General features: G+C 36.5%; 1 protein-coding gene across 1 annotated transcript in view; it reads right to left on the reverse strand.

Moving 5' to 3' along the window:
- Window positions 1–1,221: 1,221 nt before the first annotated feature.
- Window positions 1,222–27,921, reverse strand: part of LOC141281072 (uncharacterized) — a 53,432-nt gene continuing 26,732 nt past the window's right edge. The window contains exon 7 of the mRNA XM_073812731.1: window positions 1,222–27,249. Coding sequence (XP_073668832.1) covers window positions 2,435–27,249 — 24,815 coding nt within the window. The 3' untranslated portion in view covers window positions 1,222–2,434. The remainder of the gene's footprint in view (window positions 27,250–27,921) is intronic.

Genomic DNA, 27,921 nt, shown 5'->3' on the forward strand with positions numbered 1-27,921 from the left:
GATGCTCAACTCAAATGCATTACACCAGACTGTTGGCAGTTGTATTGTTAAAATGGCTGTATTGTTTTATCATTTATTTTAATGAAAGCGATCCACAAAACATGTATTTATAAAATATGTGAAGATGTCATGACTCACGACATAACTTTAGATGAAAGAAAAATGAAAGTAACATACCGTATTTGTTCGTTTACTCTTGGTACTCTGTCTACAGAACCGATGTCAAAATAAAAGTCCTTCCTTGGCGATAAATCATTAATCAGAAATGGAAATTCATTTTCTCTTGACGGGAATCGTATTTTAAGTTTATTTTACACCTCCAGGCTAATATGCAGTCACTATATAAATGCATGAATTTAAAGACATTTGGAGAATCCAAGACTCACCACCGCGTGTGCTTTCGTTTCGTAAGTTCTGTTATATCTCAGTTAATTCATATCACTGACAGTAAATAGGCAACACATTCAAATGCAAGTAACTAACTACACTGTGAATATCAATAAAACATATAACTTACACTGTATGGTACCATATGGACCAAACACTATTCGGATATCCATGCATAAATTCAAAATAGTGATCATACGATCTGAAAAATGCCTTTTGACCTCTGCTGTGCTGTAGTGACGAGAGAAGTGGTGCTCTGCTGCTCTCTTGTGTTTAGATCGCAACTTTCAGGTTAATACCTATATTAGGTTGAATTAAAGGCAAATCTGAAATACAACAGTGGTTCTCAAACATTTTCGGCCTCTTTGTGTACAGTACTTCTTTGTGAACCCCCCCTCCAAAGAAAATGTATGACTAAAACATTTCAAAACCTAAAATTTAAATTAAACAAAACATTTAGGTTTCCCGGACAGAGATAAGGTTAAGCCAGGACTAGGCCTTAGTTTAATTAGGAAATATAACTAGTTTTAACAAACATGCCTTACTAAAACATTACTTGTGTGCACGTTGAGGCAAAACAAATGCCACTTTATTTATTTTAGTCTAGGACTAGTCTAATCCCTGTGTGGGAAACTGCCTCATAAAATTATACAATGTGGTGCTGGTTAGTATCCTTATTTTTCTGATGTTTAATTACACAAAATGTATGATAAATTAATGTTTTGTATAAAATGTCTTTAAACTGGGGCCCCCCAGCACATCACATAGCAGTTAAATGCGTTCATCGACAAATGAATATAAGTAGAAAAAATTTGCATTAAGACAATCTTGATAATAAATTATATGGCATTTATTTAAATAACATTTGATTCCAAATTTAAAGCATATACATGATAAAAAATACATGTACATGTGTGCTTTACACATAGAAAATGATGCATCTGTTGTGTGTGTATATGTGCATTTGGGCATAGTGGTGTTTATAACAATTAATGTAGTTTAAACATTACAATTATTGCCCATATATTTAGATTGGGCTGTTTTTCTTTCATTTTTTGAAGTGTTGGACATTTTTAATGGATACTTAATGTTATTTTATCAATTGCCATAGCCTATTTATTATCACATTTTAATGATTACTATTAAAGTCTAGATGTATAAACTCTCCTTTGTTCAGGCAAGTTAGCAGCCCCTGTAATTGACTTTCCACCACAGTTCACTGGATGATCCTCAGATCCACCGCTCTCAGCAGCTTCTGTGATCAAAACAGGGCACATCTGCAACATTCCCTCCAATGTGGAGCCGCAAGTATGTGAACACAACAAAGATGACCCCGAGCATTGATGCTGGTGGAGTGTGGGGACTGACCTCTCACATTTATCTGTGTTCCCGCGTGCCCCTGGAATGTGCATATTGCCTGAACATTGCCTGAAAGAGAGCTTTCCATCCGAGGTTCAAGTGATTTCCAATTAAAAGAGCCCAACACTTCAGATCCTTCTGGGAAATTTTGTTCAAAAGGGAATATCAGAATACACACAAACACAGAATTATAATTACAGTAATTTGCATTGAGAAATGATTTGGATAATTTTGGCATTAGTTGATCCCAGGGTGTTCTCTAGGCTAACAGTGGGGGAAAACAATACACACATACACAGATACACACATGCAATTGCATACATTATGCTAATGGGCTTCATGTATTCGTATAAATGCATGTGTTCATGAAATATACATTTAGTTATTGGTTTAGTATATTCTGGTTTATGCTAATATTTGTGAAATGTTTTGAAAATGCAAACCTCTCATCTTTTGGTTAGTATGAACTATGATAAACATCATGATATAAGTAACAGCAAGTTCTGTGGTGCACTAACTGACTGTATATGCAATATGCTGTCTAGTATCACTGTTCTTATATTTTTTTGCCAAAATGTTATGTTTATCTTCAACATCATATGTAACACATAATGCTAACTGCAACTGGTATAGTTAATTTCATCAATCTCTGATAATTGCTTATGCTGTGTGTAAACAAGACCGGCACTTATAAAATGTCCTGCTTAGTGTCCCCCTCAGTGTCTCTAGGACTTCTGGGACAGCAGGAACAGCATCGTCGTCTGATCCAGTGCATTAGTCCCCTCCTCCGTTCTAGAATTGGGGCTTCTGCGCTCTGTCCCTCCTGTCTATCCTCGACCCGGACATCCAGAGAAACCTTCGCCCTTCTGCTTTCTTCCACCGGCGCAAATGCCTCTCTCTGAGCTCCTCCAATCTGTTCTCCATCTCCCTCCAGCATTAACGTTTGCACAGCTCTATCCGTTACCCGTCTCAATCTGTCCACCCTCAAAGCTGCATCATCCATGAGACGTTCCATCCTCTCCAAGTGCTGTGTACTCGTTGCTGTCCCTTCGGTCCTCAGCTGATTTATTTCAATTAGCAAACATTCTCTTAACAGAAGTATCTCCTTCTCTCTTTCCATGATTTTCAGTCTTTCAGTCTCAGTTTCATGCTGGAGAGTTTCGTTATATCTCTCAATCTCTGCTTTTTTTAGTTTGAGTTCAATTGTTTCTCTTTGTATGCCGAGCCTTTCCAGTTCGTTTCTCTGGATGTCTTTTAATCTGTTCTCTAGTTCCGCTTTCATCTCTTGTATTCTCCTTTTCATTGAATCTATCTCTTTGTTACTTGGTAGAACATCTCTATCTGGTGTAAGCTCTGTAAAAGCCTGGTCTTCAGTTTGTGTCTCTTGACTTCTCATTTGCTTAATGTCTCCAGTAAGTCCTATACCAAATTCAGTTGTCTCCATATCCTTTGTCTCATACTGCACGCACGCGTCTTGTTTTTCTATCTGGCTTAATATTTTGTATTCATCTTGGCTTTGTATATTTGTATCCAGTGGAGTCTTCATAGACCCAATCTCCTCTTTTTGTATGTTCTGCAGTTCACTTCTTTTATTTTGACATGTTTGTGTCAGATGCTCCGTCTCCTCTCGAAGTCTCAGGAGCTCGGTGTAAACCAACTCCATACTCTTCCTCCGCATCTCAATGCTCTTCATGATCTTTAACTTTTCTTCTTCAGCAGCACTACATTCAGCCCTTATTGTCTGCAGGTTTGCCTTTGCATCCTCAAGCTCAAGAATGCTCACCTCATCTTGCTCGTGTTGTGTCTGTTGTGGTGCTTCCTGCTGGGTGTGATCTGATGTAGAAGTTTGTGTCGCTGCATTCGATTGGGTAACTCTTTCTGTTTCCGGCATGGATTTGCCGGTTAGTTCCAGACTGCTGTCAACATGTGTCTTTTCCATGTCTGACATGTCCTTAGGGTCTTGTACTTGAGAGGATGTTTTGTGTATGATTTCTGTGGTTTCCTCAATATCCTTTACTCTCTGAAGCTTGTGTGTCTCTTTTAGTAGTTCATTTTGTTTTTGTTGAAGCACTTGATTTTGACCCTCGACCCTTTCCTTTTCTGTTTTCATTGTTTCTATTGTTTTTTCCAGTTCTTCTATCCGTCTTTGGAATGTTTCCTTAATAGTCTCCATTTCATCTGAAATGTTTATAAGTGCCTCTTTGTCTTTTGTAAGTTCATCTCTTGACCTCTCAAACGTGTCTTCCATCCTAGTCTCAACAGCTTCTGTCTTCCTTTCAGTCTCATCTGTTGAATGTTCCTCTCTCACCTTCCAGTTTCTTTCATCATCCTCCATTGTTGTCTTCATTTTTTCGAAATCCTCAAAACTTGTTTGTGTTTCAGCATGTTTTAATATGGTCTTTATCAGTTCCTGTTGATACATCTGAGATACATCTGTCTCCGGTTCCTCTACCAGGACATCAGCATCTCTCTCTGACGTGTCACCTGCTGCTAAGGGTTTCAATTCTGCTTCCCGTTTCTTTTCTTTAATTTTCTTGTTTAACATCTTCAGTTCTGATATCTTTCTGTTTGTTTGCTCTGCCAGAGTTTTTAATTCTGTTTTGTACTCCGAAATCTCTATTTCCAGCTTTGTTTTAATTTTTTCTCCTTCCAGATCTACTTTTTCTTTGTCTTGTTGCAGCAAACTTCTCTTATGTTGTACGCTCTGTTTGCTGAACTCTGTCTCCTCCTTCAGCACATTTAAATCATCTCTGTCTTTTAGGAGACGGTGTTCAATGATCTGCTTGCTGTGTTCACTCTCCTCTTTGTCTTTTTGTATGTCATCTTTAAGCCTTTTGAGTTCTGCTCGTTCTCTTTGTATGTTTTCATTTAGAATTTGTCTGTTTTGATCGAGCTCAGACTTTTCTTTTTCAAGCATCTCTTTGTCTCGTTTTATAGCTTCCACGATGTCTTCCGCCTGACTTTTCTGTTGATCTAACAAGACTTTTCTTTTTTCAAGCTGGCACTTCTCTGTATCAAGTTTGTTTCTTAGTTCATGTAATTCCTCTCTTTGTTTCTGTAGATCAATCTGCAATTCTAGTTCAGCCTCTCTCTGTCTCACTGCTTCAGTGTCATCTCTGACTGTTTGTAAAGTGTCTTTCATCTTTTCTCCGTCCGTCGTTGTACTTTCTACATCTTTTCTCTTTATATCGATCTTGAATTCGAGTTCATCAAGCTCTGTCAATAAATCCGCTCTCTTCTGCTCCAGATTTTGCATTTCTTTTTCAAACATCTTTTTGTTGAATTCCACTTCTTGTTTGGACTTTTCTATCTCAGAGTTTAGGGTTTGCAGTTCCTCCTTATGTCTCTGGATTTCTTTACTTAGACTATCTTCTCTTTCCATTTCAAAATGTTGTGCTAATTCCACACGTTGCTCGTCCATCTTGGTTTCTTCAATCTGTTTGCATTCAAACTCCATGATGCTCTCTTGTAGTTGTTGTCTCTGTCGTTCCAGATCAGTTTTTATGGTCCTGTTTTCATCAGTCAGTCGATCAACTTCTCGCTGCTGTAGATCCAAAGCATTTTGTCTCTTTTCCAGTAGCATTTTCTCAGCCATGACTGTGTTTCTTATATTATCCATGTCTTTCTGCTGTGTGTCAAGTTCTTTTTCTTTGTTTTTCAGTTCAGTTTCTTTACATCTTATTTCATTCAATGTTCTTTCCACCGTGTCTCTCTGCTCTGCCACATCAGACATCATTTGTTCCAGTGCCTGCCGCTCTTTTTGCATTGTAAAGTCATTCGTCACCTTTTGTTTTTCAAGATTCTCTCTTAGAATCTCATTCGCTGTTTTGCTCTTTTCCAAGTCGTCTTTTTGTGTTTGAAGTAGCAACAGATCAGACTCCATCACCTTTCTCTGCCTTTCAGTTTCAGCTTGCATGGTGCTGAGCTCTTCTTCTTTTCTTCTCATGTCCTCCAACATCTTGTCCTCTTTGTCTCTACTCATTTGCTCTGTCTTCTGCTTTTCTGTCTTTATTTCCTCCTTAAGCATTTCAATGTTGGCAGCCTCTCTTTGTAAATCAGCTTTAAACTCTTTCAGCATCTGCTTATCTTCATCAACTCTTTGTTTCTCTAACTGTAACTCGGTTTTTATTTGATCCTGTTCGTGTTTTTCCATGGTCAGTCTTTCTTGAATATGTGCAATTTCTTTCCTCTGTCCTTCAATTTCTTTTCGATGTTTCTCAACAGCCGAAACCTCAGTCCTTGTCTTTCCCCAAATGCTTTCCTTCTCATGTTTTTGTTGTTGTATTTCCCTATGAACCTCCCTTCCAATCTGATCTCCCTCCAGTATTAACGTTTGCACGGCTCGATCCGTTACCTGTCTCAATCTGTCCACCCTCAAAGCTGCATCATCGATGAGACGCTCCATTCTCTCCAAGTGCTCTGCACTTGTTGCTGTCCCTTCGGTCCTCAGCTGATTTATTTCAATTAGCAAACATTCTCTTAACAGAAGTATTTCCTTCTCTCTTTCAATGATTTTCAGTCTTTCAGTCTCAGTTTCATGCTGGAGAGCTTCGTTATATCTCTCAATCTCTGCTTTTTTTATTTCGAGTTCAATTTTTTCTCTTTGTAGGCCGAGCCTTTCTAGTTCGTTCCTCTGGATGTCTTTTAATCTGTTCTCTAGTTCCGCTTTCATCTCTTGTATTCTCCTTTTCATTGAATCTATCTCTTTGTTACTTGGTAGAACATCTCTATCTGGTGTAAGCTCTGTAAAAGCCTGGTCTTCAGTTTGTGTCTCTTGAGTTCTCATTTGCCTAATGTCTCCAGTAAGTCCTATACCAAATTCAGTAGTCTCTGTATCATTTGTCTCATACTGCACGCACGCGTCTTGTTTCTCTATCTGGCACACTATTTTGTATTCATCTTGGCTTTGCATATCTGCATCCAGTTGAGTCTTCATAGACCACATCTCCTCTTTTTGTATGTCCTGCAGTTCACTTCTTTTATTTTGACATGTTTGTGTCAGATGCTCTGTCTCCTCTCGAAGTCTTAGGAGCTCGGTGTAAACCAACTCCAGGCTCTTCCTCCTCTCTTTAATGCTCTCCATGATCTCTAACTTTGCTTGTTCCGCAGCTCTACATTCAGCCCTTATTGTCTGCAGGTTTGCCTTTGCGTCCTCAAGCTCAAGAAGGCTCACCTCATTTTGCTCGTGTTGTGTCTGTTGTGGACCTTCTTGCTGGGTGTAATCTGATTTAGAAGTTTCTCTGTCTTTTAGGATAGGATGTTTTATGCTGTCAATGATCTGCTTGCTGTGTTCACTCTTTTCTTTGTCTTTTTGTATGTCATCTCTAAGCGTTTTGAGTTCTGCTCGTTCTCTTTGCATGTTTTCATTTAGGATTTGTCTGTTTTGATCAAGCTCAGACTTTTCTTTTTCAAGCATCTCTTTGTCTCGTTTTATAGCTTCCACGATGTCTTCCGCATGACTTTGCTGTTGATCTAACAAGACTTTTCTTTTTTCAAGCTGGCACTTCTCTGCATCAAGTTTGTTTCTCAGTTCATGTAATTCCTCTCTTTGTTTTTGTAGATCAATCTGCAATTCGAGTGCAGCCTCTCTCTGTCTCACTGCTTCAGTGTCGTCTCTGACTGTTTGTAAAGTGTCTTTCATCTTTTCTCCCTCCGTCGTTGTACTTTCTACCTCTTTTCTCTTTGTATCAATCTTGAATTTGAGTTCATTAAGCTCTGTCAATAAATCCATTCTCTTCTGCTCCAGATTTTGCATTTCTTTTTCAATCATCTTTTTGTTGAATTCCACTTCTTGTTTGGACTTTTCTATCTCAGAGTTTAGGGTTTGCAGTTCCTCCTTATGTCTTTGGATTTCTTTACTTGGACTATCTTCTCTTTCCATTTCAAAATGTTGTGCCAATTCCACACGTTCCTTGTCTGTCTTGGTTATCTGTTGCAGTCTGTTCACGGTTTCATCCTTTTTGCATTCAAACTCCTTGATGCTCTCTTGTAGTTGTTTTCTCTGTCGTTCCAGGTCAGTTTTTATGGTCCGGTTTTCATCAGTCAGTCGATCAACCTCTCGCTGCTGTTGATCCAAAGCATTTTGTCTCTTTTCAAGTAGCATTTTCTCAGCCATGACTGTGTTTCTCATTTTATCCACGTCTTTCTGCTGTGTGTCAAGTTCTATTTCTTTGTTTTTCAGTTCAGTTTCTTTACATCTTATTTCATTCAATGTTCTTTCCATCGTGTCTCTCTGCTCTGCCAGGGAAGATCTTTTATCTTCAATATTTTGTTTGTCGGCCTTAATCTTCTCTATGTCTTTGTTTAACTGGGATATTTTATTTTCTGTTTCATTCATGAGCTGCTTCAGCATCTGCTTATCTTCATCAACTCTTTGTTTCTCTAACTGTAATTCGGTTTTTATTTGATCCTGTTCATGTTTTTCCATGGCCAGTCTTTCTTGAATGTGTGCAATTTCTTTCCTCTGTTCTTCGATTTCTTTTTGAAGTTTCTCAACAGCCTGCACCTCATTCCTTGTCTTTTCCCAAATACTTTCCATCTCATGTTTTTGTTGTTGTATTTCCCTGTGGAGCTCACTTTTCTCTCTTTCAGTGACTTTCTGTAGCTCTTCTGTCTCCTTCTTCTGTTTCTGTACTTCTGCTTCCCAGATTGTTATTTTTTCTCTCTGGAGTCGTAAATCTTCTTTCTCGTTTTTCATTTCCATGCTTTGCCTTATTAACTCAAAATTTGCCTGCTCCAAAACTTCTCTTTCTGTTTGAATGTTGTTCTCTTTTATTTTAAACTTTTGGATAATTTCTTCTAGTTCCTCTCTTTTGAATTGTATCTCTGTCTTCATCTCATCAATCTCATCCTTCTCCTTTTCCAGCTTGATCTTGGTGTTTTCTACATCCTGCAGCTGTTTTTGTAACTCAGCTTGTTTTCTTTTATTGTCCTCCGCTACTAAATCAATATCTTCTCTTTCTTTTTGCTGTTGAATTTCTATGGCACTTAAGTTTTCCCTCTCTTTTCGTAATTCCTCCATTTTTTCTTCAATCTCCATTTCTTTTCGTTTGAGCTCATTTCTCTTGTCGTCTAGTTGTTCTTCTTTAAACTCTATCTCTTCTTTTCTTTCATCTAACTGGGACCGAATCTTTTCAACATGTTCCATCTCTCTATTAATTCTCTCTTTCATGGTTTCAACATCCTTTTTCTCTTTCAGTAACTGATCTTTCAGATATACAATCTCTACTCTTTCATTTTTCAAGATGTCTTCCGTTTGTTGAGTTTGTTTATATATTTCAGCCCTCTCTTGTGCATTTTTTTCCATAGTCACTTTATTCTTCATTTCTTCCAGGATTTGTGTCTGATTTTGAATTTCTTGTTCAATGTGCAGCAGCTCATCTCTTCTCATTCCCAAAACTTGAGTTTCTCGATCAATTTTCTCTTGCTCTTTAGATATCTCATCCTTGGCTTTCTCCAGACTCCTCTTCTTTGCATCCCTCTCCTCCATCTTGAACTTTTCAAAATCTTCTACAGACTTTAACTTAATTTGGAGTTCATTTATCACATCCTGTAAAACAAACAACCTATTGTCCGCTTCTGTCTTTTCTCTTTCTAGTAGTTGGCAGTTGTTTTCCAGCTCTGTGTTTTGTCTGATTAAATCAGTATTCATCTGTTCCAAGTCTTCCTTCTGTCTCCTGGTTTCACTAAGAATTGTTTCAGTCTTTAATGTTTCTTCAACCATTTCAGCTTGTTTCCATTCCAGCTCATTTTTCTCTCTTGTTATCAATTCTCTCATGGTCTCAATTTCTATCTGCTTGTTCTCAAGGTCAGCATTCATCCTCTCTATTTCCTCTCTTTCTACCTTTTGCAAGTCCTTAGGTTCATCATACTGGACTTCTGCATCAGTTTGCTGTGTCTTTGTTTCTCTCTGTGTGAACTGTTCCTCTTTCCATAATTCTGCTTTCATTTGTTCCAATTCATTTCGCTCTCTCCGTATTTCTAGACTTTCAATGTACATTTTCTTCCCCATTTTGCTAATTTCTTCTTTCTTGATCTGTAGTTCATCCAGCTCCTCCTGTGTCAGATTTTTAAGGTATTCAATTTCTTCTCGCTTGGTTTTAATATCCTGATCAACCAGTTTGATCTGATCTATCCATTGATATGTCTCCTCCATAATGTTTGTAAACTCTTTCTGTTTTTTGGAAAGTTGGGCTGCTATATCTTCCACCCTTTCCTTTTCTTTCATGACCATTTCCAAAATGCTTTTTGTGTCCTCTTCTCCCCTTACGCCTGATTTCTCCTTCTTTTTTTCGGTGTGTATGGTTTGTTGGATAAGCTCTAACTTTTCTGTTTGTGTCTCCAGATCGGCTCTCGTTTGATTTAGCTCAGCCCTTTCTAAATCCAGCTTTGCCTGATGGATCTCCAATTCAGCATGTACTTTATTAACATCATATTTCACCTTCTGCAAACCCTCCTTCTGGTTCTGTAGTTCCTCCATGTCAAGCTTTTCTAACTCTTGTCCTTTTTCACTCTCCTCTGTTTCTTCAACTGTGCCAGTGCTTGTTTGACCAAACTCATGTTTTGCCATTTGTTGTGTCTCTTGTTTTTTTCTTTTTATCTCTGTATTTATGAAATCCAGCTCCTCTCTTTTTCTTTCTGTTTCATCTGAGACCGTTCTCATTTCTATCGTCTTTTCTTGAAGTTTTACTTCCATATCCTTTATTCTCTCCTGTTTGCTCTTTGTCTCAATTTCAAATCTTTTCAACTCGTTCTCCATCTTTTCTTTGGTTATTTCTAACTCAGATTTATCATTTTCTATATTTTGTCTGCATATCTCCAACTCCTCATGTTGTTTCACAAGAGCTGCTTTATGTTCTTCTAGATATTTCTTCTCTCTGTCAATTTCTTGTCTCATTTTCTTAGTCTCTTTCTGCTCTCTCTGGAGATCAGTCATTGCTTTGTCCAGTTCAATGTCTCCTATCTTTTCTACATCAGATAGTAATGTTTGTGTAGCAGAACTAACTAAGTTGACTTCAATCTCCTTTATCAGTGATTTACTATCCATCTTTTCTAGAGCCTCTCTCTGACTTTCCAAGATCCTTTTGTTTATTTCAAGCTCCTCCTTTTCTCTTTGAATCTCAAACAGGTGTTTGGTAATTTCATCTCTTTCTCGCTGTATCTGCTCGCTGACCATTTCTTTTGGTTGGTATTGAACACCCTCTTTTAATTTTTCAAACTCTTCTTTATCTTTTTCAAGTTCGTGAGCCAATATCTGAGCTTTCTCTTTATCTTTCATAGCCTGCACTTTTATGGTCTTTATTTCTTCAGCCTCTTTTATGAGTTCAGCTTTGAATCGCTCTATATCTATCCTTTCATTCTGCACTGTTTGCTTTGCAAGTTTGATCTCCTCCTCTTGGGCATTTAGTTCTGTCCTTGTTTGCTGTATTTTCTTGGTTAGGTTGTCAATCATGTTCTTGCTTCTTTCAGTTTCTTGTTGTTCCTTCAATATTTTGGCCATCATTTCATTATGTTCCTCCCTCTCCATCTTTGTTTTCACTCTGATTTCCTCCTCCATTTCTTTTCTGTGTATTTCAAATTCAATCTTGATCTCATCCAAATAGCTTCTTTCCTCATTCATGGCTCTTAAACTCTCCTCCAGTTTTTGCTTTTGTTGATTGATGTCAGTCTTTTCGGTCTGTAACTCATGTTTGACTTCCTGCATTTTCTTCTGAAGAATGTCCAGTTCATTCCACCTCTTCATCACATCTTCTTTGTCCTTCTCTAATTCATCTCTTTGTTTCGAGATTTCATCACTCTTCTGCACAAGAAGCTTCCTCTCTTTTTCCATTGCTATTTTCCTCATCTCTTCATTTTCTTTAAGTTTTATTATTGTAAGCTCCAGGTCATCAATTCTTCTTTGTACTTCAGTCCTTTCAATGTCCTTTGTTTCTTTCTTCCTCATTTCAAGTTTATTTCTCTCCTCCATCATCGTTCTCAAATTCTCATCCACACGTTGTTGTTGTTTGTTTATCTCAGTAGATATCATCTCAAGTCTTGTTGTTTCAGTCAGGACTTTGTTTCTGATTTCTTGTAGTTTTTCTTTTTCTTTATTAATTTGTTCTTGCATTGAGTCTAACTCTTGTCTTTTCATGTTTATATCATGTTGCTCCTGCTCAGCTTTAGTCTTCAGGTCCAGGATCTCAGTGTTAAACTGTTCTAGACTTTTTCTTTGTTCATCTATTTCTGTCTGTTTCATCTTTTCATCTTCTTTCTGTTTTATGACTTGAGTCTCAAATTCATCAATTCTCTGCTGTAACTCTGTCCATTTATCATTCATTTCTTTTCTCTCTTTTTCTAGAATCTCTCTGTTATTCATTAACTCCTGTTTTTGTTCAGTTATGTCTGTGGTCATCTTTTCCAAATCTTCTTTTTGTCTTCTTGTTTCCTTAATGACACTCTCGATTTCCATTTTGTCTTTTTGTAGATGTGCTTCCATTTCTTTAAGTCGTTCCCTCTCTGTCCTTAATTCCTCCTCCTTGTTCCTGATTTCTTCAATTTCCTTTTGTAAGTCAGTCTTGCTTTGAATCAGAAGATCTTTCTCATTTGTGATCTTTTCTCTCTCAGACTCAATATCTTCTTTTTGGAGGTTCATATTGTTTCTCTTCTCTTCTACTTCATCTCTTAACTTCTGTACTGTTTCTTTGCTCTTTTCAATTTCATGTTTTTCCAGATTAGTTTCTTTTATTTTTTGCTCAAGTTTCAATCTTTCTACTTCTAATCCCTCTCTTTCCTGATCAATCAGCTGTTTGTAATCATCTATTTTCTGCTGTTCATGAAATGTTTGAATCTTTTCTCTCTCTAATTCATTCTTCATCTGATCAAACTCCTCTTTCTCCATCTGTGATTTTACTCTGATTTCCTCTTGGATTTGTTGTCTGTGTGTTTCAAATTCAATCTTCATCTTATCCAGTTCGCTTCTTTCCTCATTCATGGCTCTTAAACTCTCCTCCAGTTTTTGCTTTTGTTGATTGATGTCAGTCTTTTCAAGCTGTAACTCATCTTTGACTTCTTGCATTTTCTTCTGAAGAATGTCCAGTTCATTCCACCTCTTCATCACCTCCTCTTTGTCCTTCTCTAATTCATCTCTTTGTCTGGAGATTTCATCTCTTTGCTGCTCGAGAAGCTTCCTCTCTTCTTCCATTGCTATTTTACTCATCTCTTCATTTTCTTTGTGTTTTGTGATTGTAAGCTCCAGGTCATCAGATCTTTTCTCTAGTTCTGCCCGTTCCTCCATCATCTTTCTCAGGTTCTCATTCAAACTTTGTTGTTGTTTGTTTATCTCAGCAGATCTAATCTCTAGTGTTGCTGTTTCAGTCAGGATTTTCTTTCTGATTTCTTGTATTTTTTCTTTTTCTTTATTAATTTGTTCTTGCATTGAGTCTAACTCTTGTCTTTTCATGTTTATATCTTGTTGCTCCTGCTCAGCTTTAGTCTTCAGGTCCAGGATCTCAGTGTTAAACTGCTCTAGACTTTTTCTTTTTTCAATTATTTCTGTCTCTTTCATCTTTTCATCTTCTTTCTGTTTTCTGACTTGAGTCTCAAATTCATCAATTCTCTGATGTAACTCTGTCCATTTATCATTTATTTCTTTTCTCTCTTTTTCTAGAAGCTCCATGTTATTCATTAACTCCATTTTTTGTTCAATTATGTGTGTGCTCATCTTTTCCAAATCTTCTTTTCTTCTTCTTGTTTCCTCAATGACACTTTCGATTTCCTCTTTGTCCTTTTGTAGATGTTCTTCCATTTCTTTCAATGTTTCTCTCTCTGCTCTTAATTCCTCCTCCTTGTTCCGGATTTCTTTAATTTCCTTTTGTAGTTCAGTCTTGCTTTGATTCAGAAGATCTTTCTCATTTGTGATCTTTTCTCTCTTAGACTCAATTTCTTCTTTTTTGAGATTTATATTGTTTCTCTTCTCTTCTAATTCATCTATTAACTTCTGTACTGTTTCTTTGCTCTTTTCAATTTCATGTTTTTCTAGATTAGTTTCTTGTATTTTCTGCTCAAGTTTCACTCTTTCCACTTCTAATCCCTCTCTTTCTTGATCAATGAGCGTTTTATAATCATCTATTTTCTGCTGTTCATGAAACATTTTAATCTTTTCTCTCTCTAATTCATTCTTCATCTGATCAAGCTCCTCTTTCTCCATCTGTGATTTTACTCTGATTTCCTCTTGGATTTGTTGTCTGTGTGTTTCAAATTCAATCTTCATCTTATCCAGATCACTTCTTTCCTCATTCATGGCTCTTAAACTCTCCTCCAGTTTTTGCTTTTGTTGATTGATGTCAGTCTTTTCAGTCTGTAACTCATCTTTGACTTCTTGCATTTTCTTCTGAAGAATGTCCAGTTCATTCCACGTCTTCATCACCTCCTCTTTTTCCTTCTCTAATTCATCTCTTTGTCTGGAGTTTTCATCCCTCTTCTGCTCAAGAAGCTTCCTCTCTTCTTCCATTGCTATTTTACTCATCTCTTCATTTTCTTTGTGTTTTGTGATTGTAAGCTCCAGGTCATCAGATCTTTTATCTAGTTCTGCTCGTTCCTCCATCATCTTTCTCAGGTTCTCATTCAAACTTTGTTGTTGTTTGTTTATCTCAGTAGATCTCATCTCAAGTCTTGTTGTTTCAGTCAGAACTTTATTTCTGATTTCTTGGAGTTTTTCTTTTTCTTTATTAATTTGTTCTTTCACTGAGTCTAACTCTTGTCTTTTCATGTTTATATCATGTTGCTCCTGCTCAGCTTTTGTCTTCAGGTCCAGGATCTCAGTGTTAAACTGCTCTAGACTTTTTCTTTCTTCTTCCATTTCTGTCTGTTTCATCTTTTCATCTTCTTTCTGTTTTCTGACTTGAGTCTCAACTTCATCAATTCTCTGCTGTAACTCTGTCCATTTATCATTTATGTCTTTTCTCTCTTTTTCTAGAAGCTCTTTGTAATTCTTCAACTCATGTTTTTGTTCATTTATGTCTGTGCTCGTCTTTTCCAAATCTTCTTTTTTTCTTCTTGTTTCCTCAATGACACTTTCGATTTCCTCTTTGTCCTTTTGTAGATGTTCTTCCATTTCTTTCAGTGTTTCTCTCTCTGCTCTTAATTCCTCCTCCTTGTTCATGATTTCTTTAATTTCCTTTTGTAGTTCACTCTTGCTTTGAATCAGAAGATCTTTCTCATTCGTGATCTTTTCTCTCTCAAACTCAATTTCTTCTTTTAGAAAATTTATATTGTTTCTCTTCTCTTCTAATTCATCTATTAACTTCTGTACTGTTTCTTTGCTCTTTTCAATTTCATGTTTTTCTAGATTAGTTTCTTGTATTTTCTGCTCAAGTTTCACTCTTTCCACTTCTAATCCCTCTCTTTCTTGATCAATCAGCTGTTTATAATCATCTATTTTCTGCTGTTCATGAAACATTTGAATCTTTTCTCTCTGTAATTTATTCTTCATCTGATCAAGTTCATCTTTCTCCAGCTGCGATTTCTTTCCGATTTCCTCCTGCATTTGTTGTCTGTGTGTTTCAAATTCAATTTTCATCTTATCCAGATCGCTTCTTTCCTCATTCATGGCTCTTAAACTCTCCTCCAGTTTTTGCTTTTGTTGATTGATGTCAGTCTTTTCAGTCTGTAACTCATCTTTGACTTCTTGTATTTTCTTCTGAAGAATGTCCAGTTCATTCCACTTCTTCATCACGTCCTCTTTTTCCTTCTCTAATTCATCTCTTTGTCTGGAGATTTCATCTCTCTTCTGCTCAAGAAGCTTCCTCTCTTTTTCCATTGCTATTTTACTCATCTCTTCATTTTCTTTGTGTTTTGTGATTGTAAGCTCCAGGTCATCAGATCTTTTCTGTAGCTCTGCCCGTTCCTCCATCATCTTTCTCAGATTCTCATCCACACTTTGTTCTTGTTTATTTATCTCAGCAGATCTCATCTCAAGTGTTGTTGTTTCAGTCAAAACTTTGTTTTTGATTTCTTGTAGTTTTTCTTTTTCTTTATTAATTTGTTCTTGCATTGAGTCTAACTCTTGTCTTTTCATGTTTATATCATGTTGCTCCTGCTCAGCTTTAGTCTTCAGGTCCAGGATCTCAGTGTTAAACTGCTCTAGACTTTTTCTTTGTTCATCTATTTCTGTCTGTTTCATCTTTTCATCTTCTTTCTGTTTTCTGACTTGAGTCTCAAATTCATCAATTCTCTTCTGTAATTCTGTCCATTTTTCATTTATTTCTTTTCTCTCTTTTTCTAGAAGCTCTTTGTAATTCTTCAACTCATGTTTTTGTTCAGTTATGTCTGTGCTCATCTTTTCCAAATCTTCTTTTCGTCTTCTTGTTTCCTCAATGACACTCTTGATTTCCTCTTTGTCCTTTTGAAGCTGTGCTTCCATTTCTTTCAGTCTTTCCCTCTCCGTCCTTAATTCCTCCTCCTTGTTCTGGATTTCTTTTATTTCCTTTTGCAGTTCAGTCTTGCTTTGAATCAGAAGATCTTTCTCATTTGTGATCTTTTCTCTCTCAAAGTCAATTTCTTTTTCTTGGAGATTTATATTTTTTCTCTTCTCTTCTACTTCATCTATTAACTTCTGTACTGTTTCTTTGCTCTTTTCAGTTTCATGTTTTTCTAGATTAGTTTCTTGTATTTTCTGCTCAAGTTTCAATCTTTCTACTTCTAATCCCTCTCTTTCTTGATCAATCAGCTGTTTATAATCATCTATTTTCTGCTGTTCGTGAAACATTTTAATCTTTTCTCTCTCTAATTCATTCTTCATCTGATCAAGTTCCTCTTTCTCCAGCTGCGATTTCTCTCTGATTTCCTCTTGGATTTGTTGTCTCTGTGTTTCAAATTCAATCTTCATCTCATCCAGATCGCTTCTTTCCTCATTCATGGCTCTTAAACTCTCCTCCAGTTTTTGCTTTTGTTGATTGATGTCAGTCTTTTCAGTCTGTAACTCATCTTTGACTTCTTGCATTTTCTTCTGAAGAATGTCCAGTTCATTCCACTTCTTCATCACGTCCTCTTTTTCCTTCTCTAATTCATCTCTTTGTCTGGAGTTTTCATCTCTTTGCTGCTCGAGAAGCTTCCTCTCTTCTTCCATTGCTATTTTACTCATCTCTTCATTTTCTTTCAGTTTTGTGATTGTAAGCTCCAGGTCATCAGATCTTTTCTGTAGCTCTGCCCGTTCCTCCATCATCTTTCTCAGGTTCTCATTCAAACTTTGTTGTTGTTTGTTTATCTCAGCAGATCTAATCTCTAGTGTTGCTGTTTCAGTCAGGATTTTCTTTCTGATTTCTTGTATTTTTTCTTTTTCTTTATTAATTTGTTCTTTCACTGAGTCTAACTCTTGTCTTTTCATGTTTATATCATGTTGCTCCTGCTCAGCTTTAGTCTTCAGGTCCAGGATCTCAGTGTTAAACTGCTCTAGACTTTTTCTTTCTTCTTCCATTTCTGTCTGTTTCATCTTTTCATCTTCTTTCTGTTTTCTGACTTGAGTCTCAAATTCATCAATTCTCTGATGTAACTCTGTCCATTTATCATTTATTTCTGCTCTCTCTTTTTCTAGAATCTCTCTGTAATTCTTCAACTCCTGTTTTTGTTCATTTATGTCTGTGCTCGTCTTTTCCAAATCTTCTTTTCTTCTTCTTGTTTCCTCAATGACACTTTCGATTTCCTCTTTGTCCTTTTGTAGATGTTCTTCCATTTCTTTCAGTGTTTCTCTCTCTGCTCTTAATTCCTCCTCCTTCTTCCTGATTTCTTCAATTTCCTTTTGTAGTTCAGTCTTGCTGTGAATCAGAAGATCTTTCTCATTCGTGATCTTTTCTCTCTCAAACTCAATTTCTTCTTTTTGGAGATTTATATTTTTTCTCTTCTCTTCTACTTCATCTATTAACTTCTGTACTGTTTCTTTGCTCTTTTCAATTTCATGTTTTTCTAGATTAGTTTCTTGTATTTTCTGCTCAAGTTTCAATCTTTCTACTTCTAATCCCTCTCTTTCTTGATCAATCAGCTGTTTATAATCATCTATTTTCTGCTGTTCATTAAGCATTTGAATCTTTTCTCTCTCTAATTCATTCTTCATCTGATCAAGCTCCTCTTTCTCCATCTGCGATTTCTTTCTGATTTCCTCTTGGATTTGTTGTCTGTGTGTTTCAAATTCAGTCTTCATCTTATCCAGATCGCTTCTTTCCTCATTCATGGCTCTTAAACTCTCCTCCAGTTTTTGCTTTTGTTGATTAATGTCAGTCTTTTCAGTCTGTAACTCATCTTTGACTTCTTGTATTTTCTTCTGAAGAATGTCCAGTTCATTCCACTTCTTCATCACCTCCTCTTTGTCCTTCTCTAATTCATCTCTTTGTCTGGAGATTTCATCTCTCTTCTGCTCAAGAAGCTTCCTCTCTTCTTCCATTGCTATTTTACTCATCTCTTCATTTTCTTTGTGTTTTGTGATTGTAAGCTCCAGGTCATCAGATCTTTTCTGTAGCTCTGCCCGTTCCTCCATCATCTTTCTCAGATTCTCATCCACACTTTGTTGTTGTTTGTTTATCTCAGCAGATCTCATCTCAAGTGTTGTTGTTTCAGTCAAAACTTTGTTTTTGATTTCTTGTAGTTTTTCTTTTTCTTTATTAATTTGTTCTTCCATTGAGTCTAACTCTTGTCTTTTCATGTTTATATCTTGTTGCTCCTGCTCAGCTTTAGTCTTCAGGTCCAGGATCTCAGTGTTAAACTGCTCTAGACTTTTTCTTTTTTCAACTATTTCTGTCTCTTTCATCTTTTCATCTTCTTTCTGTTTTCTGACTTGAGTCTCAAATTCATCAATTCTCTGCTGTAACTCTGTCCATTTATCATTTATTTCTTTTCTCTCTTTTTCAAGAAGCTCTCTGTAATTCTTCAACTCCTGTTTTTGTTCAGTTATGTCTGTGCTCATCTTTTCCAAATCTTCTTTTCGTCTTCTTGTTTCCTCAATGACACTCTCGATTTCTTCTTTGTCCCTTTGTAGATGTGCTTCCATTTCTTTCAGTCTTTCCTTCTCTGTCCTGTTTTGTTCACTGTCTTTTTGTAGTTTAGTCTTTCTTTGAGCCAGATCATCTTTCTCATTAGTGATATTTTGTCTCTCAAGTTCAGTTTCTTCTTGCTGTAGTTTTATATATTTCCTCTGCTCTTTCACGTCATCCATTAACTTCTGTACTGTTTCTTTGCTCTTTTCAATTTCAGTCTTTTCTAAATCAATCTGTTTGATTTTCTGGTCAAGTTCTGATCTCTTTTGTTTTATTGCCACTCTGAGGTCTTCTTCCATTTGCTGTTTTTGATGCATTATTTCAGAACTAATTTCCTGCAGGTCATTATTCTTCTGTTCAATCGACTTCCATTCATCATTTATTTTCTGTTGCTCATGATCTAATTCAGTTTTATGTCTCTCCAGATCAATTCTCATATGATCAAATTTCTCAATATCTTCTTTTAGTCTAATTTCCTCTTGCTGTCTGTGTGTTTCAAATTCGGTCTTCATCTTATCCATATCACTCCTCTCCTTATTTATGGCTGTTATACTCTCATTCAGTCTTTGCTGCTGCTGATTCATTTTTGTCTTTTCAGTCTGTATCTCACATTTGATTTTGTCCATTTCATCTTTTTGTTTCTGTATTTCTTTCTGACGAATGTGCAGCTCTTTCCACTTTGTCATCATTTCCTCTTTTTCCTTATCCATTTCTTCTCTCTCTTTCAATATGTCATTACCCTTTTGTTCAAGAAACTTCTTTTCCTCCTCTATCGCTGTTTTTTCTATTTCTTGCTTTTCTTTCAGATATATATTTTGCAGCTTTATGTCTTCTACTCTTCTTTGTAGTTCCAGTCTTTCTCTTTCAACATCCTTTCTTTCTTTGTCTAGAAGGTCTTTTTTTGTCTCAATCTTTTGATTTTGCTCTGCCATGTCAATTGCAGTCTTTTCCAGCTCATTCCTCTTCCTGTTTGTCTCCTCCATTGTAATGTCACACTGTTCCTTCATTAGTTTTAAGTGGGACTGCATATTTTCAAGTGTCTCTCTCTCCCTCATGATCTCCTCTGAGACTTTATCTGCATAACTTTGTACATCAGCTTTCAGCTGGTCAACCAGGTTTCTCTCTTCTTTGAGTTTTTCCACTTCAGTTTGGATCTTTTGCTGTTTTTCTTCCAACTCTGCTTTCATCAGCTCTAACTCTCTTGTTAATGCATTTGTCATTTTCTTTTTTTTATCGATTTCATATTTCTCATCCTCAAGTTCCGTCCTCATCTTATTTATTTCACTTCTGTCTTCATGTATCTCTCTTAAATTGTGATCTATTCTTTGCTGTAGATGTGTGATATCAGCCTCTTTCTGCTGCAGTTCAGCTTTCTCAATAATAATTGCTTGCCTTGTAGTCTCCATTTCATCCTGTTTCCTTATTATTTCAGCTTTAATGAGATCCAGATCATCCCTTTGAAGCATCAAATCTTTTTTCTCTTTTTCCACAAGTTCTTTCTGTGTAAGGAGCTCTCCCTTCATGTTTTGTAGACTTTGTCTCTCTTTCTTTAATTGATCTAAATGGATTTGAACTTCATCTTTATGTTGTCTAATCCAGGTCTGCAGATCATCTTTCTTCCGCTCAATTTCTTCCTTTTCCTTTTTAATTTCATTGCGGATCTTCTCAAGCGATTTGTAGTCAGCATCATGTTTTTGTTTTTTCAAATCTATTTCAATCTGTATTTGTTCAAGGTCTCTCTGTTTCCTGTTGGTTTCATCAAGAAGATTATCTAAATGTTTTTGTTTAATCTGAAGCTGAGCAGTGATTCCATCTACTTCCATATTTTTCCTCTCTGTTTCCTGCAGAAGTTTATTTACTTCCTCTTCTTTGGTCTGTATGTCTATCTCCTTTACCACAAGAGCATTCTTCTTGTCCTGCAATATTTCTCTTTCAAGTTTAATTGACTGGATCTGACTCTGTGTCTCATTTTGCATTTGCTTTACCTCATCTCTTTCTGTGTTGGTCATGTGTTTGATGGCGTCCATTTCTTTTTTGGCTTTCTGCAAGTCTTGTGCCAAATTAACAAGCTCCTGTTTTTGCTCTTCAATTTCAAACCTCGTTTTTTCCAGAAGGTCTCTCTCTTTATTATTTTCTTGCTGCTGGTTGAGTACATCAACCTGCTGTTTCTCAACATTCAATTTCTCCATAATTAAGTTTTTCTTTATATTCTCATTTTCATCTTGCTCGTTTTTTAGCTCTGCCCTTAAAAGTTCTATTTGCTGGATTATAGTGTTTAAGTTATTCTTTTCTTTTTCTGTTATTTCTTTTTCTGCATGAAGTTCACCCTTTATCTGCTCAAGGACCAGTCTTTCTTTTTGTATCTCACTCTTCCTTTCTGAATCAAGCTCTTCTTGTAACATTCTTTGCCTTTCCAGGTCTTTCTTTTCACTCTCAATTTCCATTTTTATGTTTCCCATCTCACTCTTTTCCTTCTCAAACATGATTTTTGTTTTATCAGTTTCTTGCATTTTTCTTTTTACCTCTCTCATCATTAGTTCAATTTGTTCTTTCTCTTTTTGGAGTTGTGCATTCATTTCTTCAATGTGTTTCTTTTCCATTAGGTTAGCATCTTTTATGTCCTTCATTTTCTCAGTCTCTATCTTTATCTCAGCTTTAGCCTTTAGAAGTTCTTCATTGGCAACTTGAATGCTTTGGTAATTATTTTCCACTTCTTCTTTCATGCAGTCCAGTTCAACCTTCAGTCGCAACAGTTGTTCTGTTTCTTTGTCAATCTGATATTTTCTGGTTTCAAGGTCTCTATGCAGTCTGTCAGTTTCTTCCATCTTTCGCTCTAATAGTCTTGCTTCTTCTGCCGTTCTTTGCTTTTCCCCTTCAATCTTGAACCAACATTTCTCCTGATCTTCTCTCTGTTTTTTATTCATATTCTGGATCTCTATGGATTCTGTCCTGACTTGTTCTAGCATTTCCTTCTCTTCTTTCACATTTTGCTGTTCATGTCTAAGGATTTGAAGTTGCTTTTCCAAATCATTTTTGGTGTTTTCAATGTTTTTCTTTTCTTGATCAATCCACTTTTTGCCCAAGTCAATCTGTTCTTTTTCGTTCCGTAACTCTTCAGTCAGCTTTCTATATTCATTTACTTCTTCATTCAGTGTTTCACCCATTTCCACAAATCGTTGTCCCTGCTCTTTAATTTCAGCTTCCTTTACTTCCAGTTTAATTTTGGTGTCTCTCTCCATTTGACAAAAATCATCTTGAGTCTGTTTCAGCTGTTGTTTCTCATTCATGAGTGTTTGCATTCTGTTCTCAAGCTCATTTTCCTTTGCTTGTAATTCTGCTCTTTCTAAATCTGACTGTTCCTTCTCTTTGTCAACTTTTTCTCCTTCTTTCTGAATATCCACCCTCATGTGTTCTAGAGTCTCTCTTTGATTTTGAATCTCTTGTCTTGCCATCTCTTCCTTTTCTCTTTGTTGCTCTTTGTTTCTTTCAAGGTCTTTAATTTCTCTCATTAACTCTTTTTTCTTTAGCTGCAGATCAGTGTTATTCCTTTCATAAGTATCCTTGTCATCTTGTAGTTTTGCACTCATTTCATCAAGATCTTTCTTCCTATTCTCCATTTCTGTAATTGTTTTCTGTATGTTTTCTCTTTGGACTTGAAGATTAAGACTGAGGTCTGTTAATCTGTCCTTCTCATTCTTTGCTTCCTGTATGGTGCTATCAGTGGCATCTGATTTCTTCTGAAGCTCAGCACGGGCATCTTCTAGCTCAGTTCTTTCTTTTTCAATGCTTTGCTTTATGATCTCTACCTCTTGTGTTTCTTCTCTGATAATATTTTTCTCTTGTTCAATCAGATCTCTGTCTTTGCTGACCGTCTGCTTCATTTCTTTTAAATGTTCATTTTCTTTCTTTAGTTCACTCTTCATCTCTTCCAGTTTCTCCTCCACTTTTGTGACATTTTGGATGCTTGCTTCAAGTTCACCCCTTTGGTTTTCTAGTTCAGACCTCATCTTTTCTAGGTTTTCACGTTCTGTCTCATTAGCTCTCAATGCATCACTCATCTCAAGCCTTTGTTGATTGATTTCAGCTTGTTTGTTTTTCAACCAATCCTTCTCTATTATCAAAGCTTGTTTTAAAGATTCAACTTCATCCCTTTGTTTTTGTAATTCACCTCTATGGATTTCAAACTCTTTCCTTTGGTTATTTTTCTCTTTTTCAATGTCTTGCCTCTTACTTAATATTTCCATATTCATTTTCTCCAGAATCTCTTTCTTCATCTGTAATGTTTGATCTTTATCATTCAACTCATTTGACTGTTCCTTTAGTATCTGCTCTCTTTTAATTATTTCAGAAGTTACTGCTTCTAGTTCAGTCTTTTTCTGTTCAAGCTGTAATTTTATTTCTTCCATGATTTGCTTTTGGTTGAGTATATCTTTCCCCACCTGTTCCAGATCCATGGTTTTCCTCAATAGTTCCTCAGTGACCCTTTGTAGTTCTTCTTTTGGCTTCTTAACAGCTATGGGTACTTCTTCTGTGTCCTTAAACTTTTTCATTTTCTCTTTGGTCATTTCTACCATAACCAGCTCTTTTTTTGTCTCTATAATTTCCTTTTCTTGTTGTACCTCATATTTAAGCTGTTCCAGTTCTTCTCTTTCTTTCTGGAACATTTCCTTTATCTTCTCTTCATCTTGTTTCTTCTTTATAAGTTCCCCCCTTAACTTCTCCAATTCATTTTTGTCCCTTCTGGTGATTTCTATCTCTTCTTTAAGGCTTCCGAGATTTTCCCGTATTTGTCCAATATCTTGAATTAGCCTCTGCATTTCAAATTTAAATTTTTCCTTTTCTTCCATCTCTGTCTTACTTTCCTCCATCCTGCTCTCCATGTCAGCTTTCAGAGACCGCACCATCTCCCTAATTTTCACAACCTCTAAAATCAGTCTTTGGATATCAGCGTTTGTACTTTCCTCATCTTCTACATTTGAAGTTTTCTCCACCAAGAGTTCAAAATCCTCTCTTGCACTTTGAACATTGTCCCTCAGTAGTTCCAGATTCTGCCTCTCTCTGTTAATCTCCTCTCTGGCCTTTTCTATCTCAGTCTTAATTCTGTCCATCTCATCCCTTTTTCTTATTACTTGTCTCATCTTCTGATCCAGACTCCTCTTTTCTAGGACCATCTCAGACTTAAGGACTTCAAGTTCTCCCTTCTCATGTGTCAATTTTTGAACCACTTTTTGAAGTTCTTCTTTCTGTCTCTGTATTTTGATCAACTCCGCCTCTCCCAAAGGCGAAACATCAGACTTTATTTTGTCTAACTCGTCTCTTTGACGTTTTATGTCTGATTTGCTCTTCTCAAGTTCTGCCTGCTGTTGAAGCAACTCCGCCTTCATCTCTGTGAGTTTGTTCTTCTCAATAGTAACATCTTGTAGGTCCTCCATCCTTAATGTTTCCATACTCTTTCCTACTGCTTCTTCTTTCTTTCTTGTTGCCTCTTCTAGAAGGCTATCCAGAATCTCAGATTTTTTCTTTATGTCAGCCTTTGCTTTCTCCAGCAGCTGATTTTCATCCTGAAGTTTTTGTTTCTCCAATGTCATTTCTTGTTTTTGTCTTTCTAAAGCAGCCCTGTTTTGCTCAATATCACTTCTTTCTCTACTTAACAAGTCTTTACTTCTGTCCATCTGCTGTCTTTCATGTTCCAATTCATTTTTGTGCTGGTCATAAGTGTCTTTCATTTTCTTTTTCGTAGCTTCAACCTCCAACTTCATGTTCTCCAGTTTAAGCCTTTCTTCTCTAGTGGCTCTGACTTCATCTTTCATTCTTCTCAGATCCTCTCTAACAACCTCAATTTCCTGGATAAGCCTCTGCATGTAAGCAATTATTTCTTGCTTTTCTTCTACATCTACTGCAACATCAGCATCTCTCTCCATTCTTTGTTCCGGATCATGTTTCGTTTTTTGGAAATCTTGCAGTAGCTTCTGTAACTCTGTATTCATCTGTTCTTTCTCCCTCAGATCTTCCCCTCTTGCTTCCACATGGGACTGTATCTCTTCTCTCGCTCTTTGAATCTCAGCTTTCGTACGTTCTACCTCATCCCACTCTACACTTATCATAACCCTCTCCATTTGAACTTTCTCATTTGCACTTTCTATTTCAGCCCTCATTTTCTCCATTTCATCTCTTTTTCTTGCCACCTGTTTCATTCTTTGATCAAGATCTTTCTTCTTGGCTTCAGTTTCATCCCTGAGAAGGTTTAATTCTCCCATCTCACGTTTAGTCTTGTGCAACTTGTCGTCTAATTCCTCTCTCTCTTTCAGCATTTCAGCTTTCATGCCAGTGAGTTTCTCAATCTCTGACTGCCTTTTAGTTTCAAGCTCCTCTTTTTGGGTTAGAATATTTGTTTTTATCTGCTCGTATTTAGCCATTTCTCTTTTAATCTCTTTTAACTTTTCATTATTTGCTTCGCTTTCTTTTGCTAATTCAGCTTTTTGGGAATTGACTATGTCCATTTCTTTCTGCAACTTGTCCATTTGTTGACTCCATTCCTCTGCTTGCATCTGTAGTTTCCATCTCTCTTCTTGAAGTTCTTGATCTGACCGATCTCTTAGCTTTTCCATCTCTTCTTTTTCCTTCTGTATTTCTGTCTGTAGAAGTTGTAGCTCAAGAAGTCTTGATCTTAATTCTGTCTTCTCCTTTTCAATGGCGCCTTCTTGTTTAAGCAGACTCTTTCTGAAATCTTCAGTATTGTCTTTTTCTTTCTGTAAATGCTCCTCCACCTGTTGTGCAATGCTATCTCTGACCCTTTCTATCTCAGCCCTTGCTTCTTCTAGTTCAAGTCTAGATTTTTCTAGCTTTGTGGTATACTTTTCCAAATCTATTTTTTGTTGTTGGATCTTAATATTTGCTTCATCAAGATCTGCAATAATTTTACTCTTTTCAGACTTTCTTTGAAGTTCATCTTTCATTCTTGCAGTCAATATATCTTGTAGAGAGTCTATATCATCAGATTTCCTTTGGAGGTCAGCTTTTATTTGCTTTAGTTGATCCCTTTCATCTTGCATATTCTGTCGTTGGATTTTTATCCCTTCTAGCTCTTTATCCAGATTAGATTTCTCTTGTTCAATATAATCTATGTCTTGTTCCAGCTGCTTTCTGGTTTTCTCAATCATTTCCTTCTCATTCTGAACCTCTTTCCTAAGTTGCTCCACTTTTTCCATGTCTTCCTTTAACGTTGTCCTCAAATTTATCTCGTTCTGCCGCCGTTGCTCAGACAGTTCATCTTTTTCTTTCTCAAGATCATGCTTTTGCCTTAAGATCTCCATATTCATTTGATCTAGATAATCTCTCTCTTTCTGAAGCTCTGCCCGTGTAATGTCACTATTCTTAGATTGGATCATGCATTGTCTTTTAAATTCATCCTTGGTTTTCTCCAGATCTGTTCTTTCCTTTGTAATCATCTCTTTGTCAGCAGTGGCTTGTTTCTGTCTTTCTGCCTCTTCATTTTTCTCATTCTCAAAAGCTTCTTTCTGAATACTGAAGTTTTCTAAATCTCTTTCCAGCTCAGCTCTTTTTTGTTCCAGATGCCCCATATTAATTCTTTCCTGTGTTATTTTCATGTCATTAATTTCCTTTCGTTGATTTTCAAGTTCCACTCTTACTTGATGTAGTTCATTTTCTTTGCATCTTATATTTTCAAGTTCATTTTCTATATAAGCTATTTGTCTCGAGTTGTCTTTATTCATCTGCTCAAGAATGTCTTTCTCTTTCAGTATGTCTGTTTTTCTTTTATCTAAATCTTGACTGGCTTTGTAAATCTCTTTCTTAGTTTTCTCTAGTTCAGATCTTTCTTCTTGAAGCAGGTCTTTTTCAGACTGAATTGCTTTCCATTGTTTCTCTATCTCATCTGGGAGCTCTTGTCTTATTATGATCTTTTCAAGAGGACTAATTTCATCTCTTTGTTTTTTAAGTTGGGCTGCCATCTCATTAAGCTGCTGTCTTTCATTCTTTGTCTTCTCAGTTAGTTTCTCAAGATCTTCAGTTTGTCTTTGAAGTTCAGTTTTCATCTTCCGCAGCTCCTCCTTCTCATTTTCCATTATTTGTTTCTCAGTTTTAACATTCTCAAATTCTCTTTCTATATCTGCTTTCTGTGTCTCCAGATTATCCAAATCTCTTTTCAGCAGTTCTTTGTTTTTATCAATAAGTTGTTTTTCCTCAAGCAACTTTATTTTCAGTTGGTTATTATTTTCCTTCACTGTCTCTAGAATGGCCATATCATTCTCAAAATGTATTTTCTGTGCCATCAGTTCAACTCTTTCTTTTTCTGTGTTGGTCATTTCTGTCTTTGTGAATTCCATGAGCTCATCGACTTCTCTTTGTAAGTGATCTATGTCAGTCTGTCTTTGGTCAAGCTGATCCATCTCCATCATAACAATGTTCTTCAGTTCATCCATGTCCTCCTGTTGTTTTAGGACATCTTTCTGCATTTGTGCAAGTTCACTTTCTCTGAGTGACAGGTTTTCATTCTCATTCATAATAGTCTCCATTTGTCTTGAGATGCTTACCCTCATTTCCTCAAGAGTGTCCTTTTGCATCTGAATCTCTGCCATTGTCTTCTCGTTCTTTTCTCTTTCTTCTGCAAGACATTCAAGTGCTTTAGCAATTTCTGTTCTGGTTTTTTCAAGATCAGCCTTCTCCATTTCATGCTCAGCCGCTTGTCTTTGTTGATGGTATTGCTGCACATTTATCTCGTTGCTAAGATGATCAATGTTCCTCCTCTCTTCCTGAAGTTGAGCTTTCATTTCTTCTAGCACCTGTTTTTCATTCTGGATGTCCTGCTTTTGCTGTTCAATGTGATCAGCTTCTCTTTTTACTGTAGCTCTCATCTGTTCTAGCATGTCCCTCTCATTTTCCATGAATTGCCTTTCTTCAGGCAAATCATACTTGCTATGGGGTAAGCTTAGCTTTCGGCTTTCGGTGTCCTGGCTTAATGCATCTTTCAAATGAAAATCAGATTTTTGCGTTTGCTCCATCATGGCTCTCATTTTCTGAGGTTCATCCTTTTTCATTCTTAACTCTTCTCTTTCACTGTCAATGTTCATTCTTTCTCTTAATAGTTCCTCTCTCATCTGCTCAAGAATGTTTTTGTCTTTCTGTATCTCTCTTAGCGTGATCTCATTTTGTG

The sequence above is a fragment of the Paramisgurnus dabryanus genome, chromosome 19 (genome assembly GCF_030506205.2).
Source record: "Paramisgurnus dabryanus chromosome 19, PD_genome_1.1, whole genome shotgun sequence".
Lineage (NCBI taxonomy): Eukaryota > Metazoa > Chordata > Actinopteri > Cypriniformes > Cobitidae > Paramisgurnus > Paramisgurnus dabryanus.